The sequence below is a fragment of the Lepisosteus oculatus genome, chromosome 2 (assembly GCF_040954835.1).
Source record: "Lepisosteus oculatus isolate fLepOcu1 chromosome 2, fLepOcu1.hap2, whole genome shotgun sequence".
NCBI classification, from domain to species: domain Eukaryota; kingdom Metazoa; phylum Chordata; class Actinopteri; order Semionotiformes; family Lepisosteidae; genus Lepisosteus; species Lepisosteus oculatus.
In genome coordinates this window covers 31,068,540-31,077,501 of record NC_090697.1, presented here as the reverse complement: position 1 = coordinate 31,077,501, position 8,962 = coordinate 31,068,540, and the positions used below count along the sequence as shown (strand labels likewise).

At 36.8% G+C, this 8,962-nt stretch overlaps 1 protein-coding gene across 1 annotated transcript; it reads left to right on the top strand.

The window, feature by feature from the left end:
• The first annotated feature begins 1,131 nt into the window (after positions 1-1,131).
• On the top strand, positions 1,132-6,635 carry tent5aa (terminal nucleotidyltransferase 5Aa). Its single transcript, XM_006626265.3, has 2 exons — positions 1,132-2,313; positions 2,836-6,635. Exons 1-2 carry the CDS (start codon positions 1,888-1,890, stop codon positions 3,613-3,615), a joined length of 1,206 nt encoding a protein of 401 aa, XP_006626328.1. The 5' UTR covers positions 1,132-1,887; the 3' UTR covers positions 3,616-6,635.
• The last annotated feature ends 2,327 nt before the right edge of the window (positions 6,636-8,962 follow it).

The following is an 8,962-nucleotide window of genomic DNA, read 5'->3' as shown; positions in this document are numbered from 1 at the left end:
CTGTGAAAGGTTTGTTGTTCAACACCAGTATTATGTTTTTGTCAATGTTAATGTAACACTATATTCAGCGCAAAGTACTGTACAAACATGTAAGTTCGTTAAAAACAGTAACCCATTACATTTACAATGGATTACTCGAGTAAACTTTTTCAATTGATAAAAAGTTCTTGGTTATTTTTTAAACATAATCCCTTCCACAAGTAACGTGTAAGTGTAATGGATTACTGTTTTAAAGTAACTTTCCCAAGCAATTATGATTATTTTCCTCTGTGGAATTCAATGGTAAACTATTGAACCTGAGAAGTGCCACTTTGACCCTCTAGAGTGCGCTGTTGAAACACAACATTGTGATACTCTATGACTAATATTAACTACGTTCATCCTATAAAAGTGGAAACTACCATTAGCCCACAGCTTGCTATGTTTTCTGCGGGGTAGGATGCAAAGGCCTTTCAAAAGGTGATTTGCCATTAAAAGATGGCCGAAATGTAAACTGCAATTGAGTTATGTACTGTACATAGGAAGTACCAGTTAGACATGAGATGATAAGCTAAATACGAAAGCAGGAAAAAAAAACGGCAAAAAAAACCTCGATGAGAAAAAAAAGTTTATCCATGATATAGAAACGTTCTGAAAGTTTTTAAGATAATATGAAAATGGATCTTAATTTACATAGCATTTCCATATTGCACACTTTTCTCATTAACCCTCATACAATTCAAGATTAAATAATCATTTGTAAGATAACATTTTGCTGAAATATTGCATTTTTTATGCTATGAATGTAGGATTTTCCAGTCATGATTTTATATGAAAACAAACAATACTGAAGATACTGTCAGATATTTTACATTACTGATAAAAATATTAATGCATTTGCATAAAGTTTCTCGCAAGACCATATTAGATAATTAATATCGTGTATTTACGCAGATTTGGATCCGTGAGGAGCAGAGGGTGGATAAGATAAGTGAGAAACCTCCGATTGGACTAGAGGACTGCCATTTAAACTTATCTCTTTTCTGCTCTACTGTAGGTAAAGAAATGACGCTTGTTGAGGTATTTGCCAATTCACAACGCGGACACCACGGAGAGCACGACAGTATACGTGCTTTTCCCTACCTTTGCCTAGAAGGTTGTTGCATAGCTTGTTATTTATTAGTTTAAATACGTTTTAAAAGGCGTTCATGTGGTTTAAGTTAAAAAAAATAAAAATCGTTGTTTTTGTCATTATATTCACCACTACTATTACTGCAAGAATTCTTAAATACTAATTTAAATGGTGGTGTGTAGATATGTATTAATATTACGCGCTACTGAATATGTTTTCAAGCTTTATTTTACTAGCAATGTTTCAAGTTAATAAACATTAAGAGGGATGCAGTCCTTCGTAGCTCATAAGAAGTTAACAGAGATACATAAAAGCTTGCGAAGTGCTATCCGAACATACATGCAAATTTATAGGCGTGCCCTCGGGCTATGAGTCACAGCCGGAACTTCAGAAACCCCACAATATATAAACTAGTATGAGACTTTAATCCGCAAATCTGGAAAAGCCCAGGAGAGCTGTGCGGACGGAGAAGGAATGTTTAACGGTTGCATTCATAAAAAAGGGAAAGAAACAGCTACTGACTGACTTTGAGCACATTTGTTCATATTTAAACTATCATAAGAAAGTGGCGAAGGAAAAACAGCCGCGGTCCACAGCAGACGAATGATAAGTAGGCAAAGCAAATCACTGTATCCAGAATTTGAAAAGAAAATACAAAAACAATTAAATACAAAAAGAGGGACGCGTTCAACCTACACCAACCCGGCGTGCGAACAGAATTGAAGAACGGAGAGGAGGAAGAAACTTTCATAATTTCAAAATATAGATTTTTGACGATGGCAGATGATGATAATGTCAGTGCTAGTGGGATAAATTTTGCTTGTGAAAGCACAAATTTTAATGTGTTGAGCTGGGAACAAGTGCAGCGTTTGGATATCATTTTAACAGAGACGATCCCGATCCATGGCAGAGGAAATTTCCCTACCTTGGAAATGAAACCCAGGCAAATAGTTAAAGTAGTGAGGAGTCGTCTGGAGGAGAAGAAAATTAACGTGAGAGATGTCAGGTTAAACGGGTCTGCAGCCAGTCATGTCCTTCACGAAGACAGTGGGTTAGGGTACAAAGATCTTGACCTCATCTTTTGTGCAGATCTTAAAGGTGAAGCGGAGTTTCAGACTGTCAAGGATATCGTTTTGGACTGCCTCCTGGATTTCTTACCCGAAGGGGTGAACAAAGAAAAGATAACACCTTTAACTTTAAAGGTAACTTTTATCTTTCTAGCTTACAAATGTATTTAATTTAGTTCATTGTGATTTAAAATAAGACAGTCACCTGTTAAAATGTAGCTGTGTGAAGCACGATTTTTTGCAAAGGAGATTGTATTAAGTAAATTTAAAGGGGGATCTACACTAATTGCTGCTTTCAGATAATGTTCCTTGAGTAGAAAAAGTAAGTGCAGCTTCTTTAAATAATTAAGGTTAATGCAGAGGGCTATTTTCCAAAATATTTACTTTACTCGTTCCAATAATTAATACAACCACTTGAATACATTCACTCTTGCTTTTGAATATCATCTCTTCCAATGTAGTAATGACATAAATTATTCCTTTACAACACTGTATTATAGGAGAACACATAATAAGAAAATGTGGAAATGTTGATATTCTATTAAATGACCAGCTAAAGGAGAATTGTCTTTGATCTGCCTGTCAGACCTTTTATGGGGTATATGATGATTTATTTAATCTTAGAATTATGTAAAGCTTTTTTTTTTCCATTTAAAGGAAGCTTATGTTCAGAAAATGGTGAAAGTCTGCAATGACTCGGACCGGTGGAGCCTCATTTCCTTGTCTAACAACAGTGGCAAAAATGTGGAACTGAAATTTGTGGACTCCCTTCGGCGCCAGTTTGAATTCAGCGTCGACTCGTTCCAGATCAAATTGGACTCTTTGTTGCTTTTTTACGAATGCTCCGAGAACCCCATGACCGAAACCTTTCACCCAACCATCATCGGGGAGAGTGTCTATGGAGACTTCAAAGAAGCCCTGGATCACCTCTGTCACAAAATAATTGCCACCAGGAACCCTGAAGAGATCCGAGGTGGAGGCCTCCTGAAGTACTGCAATCTGCTGGTGAGGGGCTTCAGAGCTGCCTCCGAGACCGAGATCAAGTCTCTCCAGCGGTACATGTGCTCTCGATTTTTCATTGACTTCTCCGACATAGGAGAGCAACAGAGAAAGCTGGAGTCCTACCTACAAAACCACTTTGTGGGGCTGGAGGACCGCAAGTATGACTATTTAATGACTCTTCACGGGGTGGTAAATGAAAGTACAGTGTGCCTAATGGGACACGAGAGGAGACAGACCCTCAACCTTATCACCATGCTAGCCATCCGTGTCCTGGCAGAGCAGAACATCATCCCAAATGTGGCCAATGTCACCTGCTACTACCAGCCTGCCCCTTATGTGGCCGATGCCAATTTCAATAATTACTACATCGCCCAAGTGCAGCCTGTGTTCGCCTGCCAGCAACATACCTACTCGACCTGGTTGCCCTGTAATTAAAAGAATGGACGCAGAGATAAGGGAAGCTTCTGCATCTATGTATAAAAGGGGTTGAACCAGTTATTCAATTGAATATGTGTTTTGGTGGGTTCATGATCTGCTCTAGCATTCATATTTGATAAACCTTGTGTTTTTCATATTATATTAGAGTAAGATCTAAAGGTTAGGGAAATTGGTTTCAACTCTACAGAGGTCTGTCATAAGCCTAGCGCTTAAGCTTTCTGTGCAGAGGACATGAGAAAGCTGCAATGACAACTTGGGCAAGCAGAAATAGTCCCAAAGCCTCAATACAGCAAGTACTGGGGAGGCCAAACTATAGTAATTCAGCAAGGTTTGTGACGCACGGAGAACTGGACTATTATTACAGAATTGGCTTTGATCTTTGATCAATCATAAAATAGTCAGAATGTAGGAAAATAAATAGCAGAGATCCAGGCATCTGCGTCATGCTGTTGTGCATGTATCGATCCCAAGAAAGTGCAGAAGCTGCTTGATTTTTATGGAATGTGGGGTTTAGAAGTTACAGATACGTATGCACTTTTCAGTCAATAGAACAGACAAAAGATAACATCAAAAACCGCTGCAGCTCCCAGCTGATGCATTTCATTTTCTGAAATGTGAACTCTGGAGATAAAATAAGCATAAACCTAATGTGTTTACAGACCAAAGATTTTTCCTTTTAAACTGTAATGTTTGGAAAATCAGAGAAATTATGCTATATTTGTATATGTGAACATGAATAAAAGTGCCTAATACCTAAAATAGGTGGGAAGAAGTAAACAAGTCTTTCACTTTCGTGAAAAAAATCCATTATTTCACTTCATCAGGGACACAGGATAACTAAATCTAAAGCTTGTGAATGTTTGAGTGGAAAAGCCCTGTTTTTTCAAGGCAAATGTACCTGTACAGAATAGTCTCACAATTTATGGTCGTGTATTTTTAAGGTTTACAAAATGGACTTGGCATCTAAGGCAGGTAGGGGCTTATTTTGTAGTACAATACTGTGCTTGTGCTCTTATGTTAAAAAGGTTATCTTTAAACTTTGGATACTTTGCAGATATTTGGAAAAATACATCAAAACTAGAATCTGAAGTTTTAAAGGGAATTATAATGTAGCACAATTTTACAGCTACTGGTAGGTTGGTGAGACTTAATTATTTATTTTGTTATTTTTTGCATCTAGTTTCACATTTAAAAAACTGTATAATTCAGCTATCCATGTCACACCTGAGGAAATACTTGATTTTGAACCGTTTTATGAACATCTTGAATATTAGGAACGGGAACTTCTGTTAAGTTAAAAAATGCATTCCAAAAATCCATATCAGAACAATGGAACCCATCTGTTACTGTGTTAGTTTGTTTACTGTAACTGCATTATTGAATTGCATTTAATCCTTTAACCTTTTTAAAATGAACTTCACCAGTTTCTCTCAGGGCGGTGGTAATAATGTATCAGTATAATCTGACCTCAGACAGAAAGTGAATATATGATCACACTAGGGTCAGCAAAAATAATATTCCTGTCAGCAGTTCAATATGTAAAATACTGAAAACAAATGACTTAAAAAAGTTATGTTTTCTTTCTATCACATCTATCCCACCTTACAAAGGGAGATTTTTTTTTCTCCAAAATGACACCTTTGCTTGGAATTTTGCAAGGTCTGTCTAACCTATTGATACGCCTCTCGTTACAGTGACCCTAAAAGCAAGTCCCTCTGTTGTCCATTGGATTGCATGTATTTGGCTGGGTGCGCAGTGTTGGCTTTGCTTGATTAATTGAGAGAAGGAAGGTTTTGCTTCCTGCAGCCATTCCTTTCTAGGTAGGAGATTAGGAGCCGAGACAAACTTGTCAAAGCTGTAGCGTTGCTGTAGCTGTTTTGACAGAGTTGAAAGGAAGCAGAGGGAGGGCTGGGGAAATAGGATCAGCTGGTGATGGGGTATGTCTTTTCTTACCACAACTATGTGGTGTAAACACGAGTCGCTCACTTTGAGAGCAGGCTGTAATGTGTAACGTTGTTAAAACCACAATGTTCTGCAATAAAGTCCACACCACCAGTGTTTTTATCACAAAGACGATTTTGCAAAGTTTTAAAGTGTTTGCTATGTCTTCTTAAAAAGCATGACGGCAACAATTTGAACCTAACAGGATTCTTAAGGAGAAGGAATTTATTTTTTTTACAAAGTGCTGTTGGCACTGGAAACAGAAAAAACCTTTATGGGCTTGTCAAGGATCCTTATTAATATTTATGACATCTGCTCTTGACTGCTGTTTCTGGATGGAGGTCATGGCTTTACAAATGATGGGAGCTGTTTATTTTCTTACATACTGTGAGGCTTAGTTTTGCCTTGAATGAGAAGAAATGTTGAGCACATGTAAAAATGTCACTATTAACAAAAGATACAATTAAGTAGCAGTTAAACAAGTGATCAGTAATGCAGAAAATGTGCTCTGATATTAAAAGGGTTAAATGCAGTATGCTTTGTACAGAGAATATCGCATTGGTGATTTGTAGAAAACTGATTTCTGTCCCTTTGGAACGTGAGTTAGTTTTCACTAGTGCTTTATACTCATCCCATCACCTGTTTTTATTTTTTGCTATTATTTTTTCTTACTTCAGTCTTTTTTACACTTCTAACAGTATGCTATGGAATATGTTATGACCTTAATTTTAATAATCCAAGGTTGTGAAGTAAACACTGTTAATCCCGATTTCTTTGGGTGTTTTCATTGCCCTTGCAGTTCATGTGTTAAATTGAACAATAACGATGTTTGCGTTGTTTTTTTGGGGGGGGCGGGGGAGGGGGGGTTATAATGTTGCTTTTCTGTGGCTGAAAAAAAGAAATCCTATAAGGTATATTAATATTGCAAATTGTAATACCGCTGTTATGTTTTTTGTTCAGGTAGCTTGTTGAAGATGCCTGCATAAAACATTTTTAATGAAAAATATCTTCTTGTAACACATCTCCTGTGAGTTTAAGGTAATTTCATTTTACATCATTAAAAGACTTGAAAAAGACCTCAATGTGAAATTTTTAAAGTTTCTACCTACATCAAGATCAAGTCGGAAAAATTCATTTTGCAGATTCTGTAGCACTAACATGATATTTTGTGGGACATTACTTGAACTAATCTCTAAGGCAAACATTCATAGACAGCATTAATAAGGCTTATGTCATACTGATTACAAAATATATTTATTTTGGCAATTCCCATTGACCATAGTCATTTCTTTGCATCATACTTTTTCAACATAACAATACATCACTCTTTGTATAACTTGTAATAGTGGCTCTGTTGAAAAAAACAATATGAAAAGTCAGATGACTTAGAATTCTTGGTTGACTCTTTGCAAAACCTTGCCTGATGAAGGAGGCTCTCTGGATTTACTTTTCCTTCCCACACAATATAAACATTTAGCTTCCCAGAGGCATTTTGCAGCGACAAGCTGTACCCTGGATTGGTTTGATTGAATTGGAGTGGTGATTACTGAAGGCTTGGGCATGGTAAGACAAAGAAACAGACTCTTAGCAGCTTCAGCATTTGTATCATTGGCAAGTGGAAGAGACTGTAAACTTTGTTTACGTTATCCAATATTTGGATTTTTTGTGGGGGAAATAAAAGGACGTTATTTTTTTCTATTTGTCAGTGTCTGGTGTCCTGTGTCTGAATTAGCCGGGGCTATTCTAATAAATCCTAAACTGCCCTCCTTTCGAAATTCAAGAGCAGCACTTTTTAAAGAAGCTGGACATTCAGCAGGTTTCTGATTGGATCCCCGTTAATAGACAAAATCCTGCCTTCTGCCTGCCAACTTCAACTGGTTCAGTCAGCTAGGAAAAAAACATGCTAGCTTCTGCCAAAAATAGCTGGCTGTTTATTGAATGTGGGATTTGTATGAACCCAAAAAGTCTTTAATGCCTTTGTCTCATAAAGGCTGTTGCCTGATCATCAATTTTATATCTGGTACATGCTTTACAGGGTACACTGGCATCAGTTAATAAAAATTAGTTTATTAAGGATGGTTCACATGTAAGTCAAAATGTTAACCCTAAACACCTAAGATTTTCTAGCATGAGACGTTCCCCAAAGAGGAGAATTCTCCAAATGTTAGACGAATGAAATATATCATGATTGTATGATCTTCTTAGTCTGCTTTTAACATTGCAGAAAAAAAAAAACTTGCCTAAAAAAACACATTGGTTTAAAACTTCAGGTTTTTTATTAAAGTTGAGTTAATATTCTTTAAAAATATATATGGATATAATGGAGACATCTGTAAAGATAGTGTTGTTCAGTATGATAAGAACAATGTTATTGAGATAAGGAGAAAACATTCTAAATTTAGAAGCCATGATAAGGATATCTGTTAATATCGAAAAGCTTCTTTGCAGCTTAATAACTGGAGCAGTAAGTTGCTGCATGCCTCACGGCGTTTGAAAGAAGCAGGTTAACATTAACAAAATAAAACACTTTTATTTAAAAATAACTCATCACTAAGATCATTAACCACATATGCAGCACCCCGAGTTTGCATAACATTTTATGTCTAGATGTAAAATGGGTTAATTAAAGTTTAAAAAACAAAGCTTTTGCATTGACGCATTTATATTACATTTGGAGGTTTTAATAAACTTCATAGGGTGTAAAATAAGTTCCAATAAAAAAGAGAATATGCGAGAGAAAAACATATTATCGAAATATAATAATAATATGTCAGTTCAGCCTTTTAATAATAACAATTGTGTTTGTATGAGGAGATCCTTTTCATGCACTGCTGATGTGCTGCGCCTAACAGCTTCAATATACAGCAGACCAGATGGACACATAAAGAGATTGTGGTTCACACCCTGTATTCTTATAAAAAGTGTCTTCAGACCATTAATGACTACCTAATCAAGGCTTCAACTTAATTTCTCATCTGAATGGCGGTATCTCCTACAACACAATGTCGGCTGTCTCTGTTCTGAACCATTGGTTAGGAATTCTCACGAAGAGTGCCATCTACTGTACTTGTCCTCAAGAGTTATTAGTCACTGGGGTGGTGGGGAGTTCAGTACCTGCTGCACCGGTGCTGGAGACAAAAGGAGATCCATCAGAAAAGAGCAATATGAAATAGGTCAGCGATTTGGGGTTGTTTTAGAGGTTCATGCTACTGCGTGCATTGACCTGAATATTCAAGGTCACCTTATGGATGCTTTTAGAGAATACTTGTGCGCAGTTTTGTGCTGGAGAGTAGATGAAGACCTGGGAGCAGTACAATGCATAGATCCGCTGGCAATCCAAGTTTTCTGTTGGATTCTGTTAGAGGAGATTCAATTTGATTTCCTTTGTGTTTTTCTAAATGTC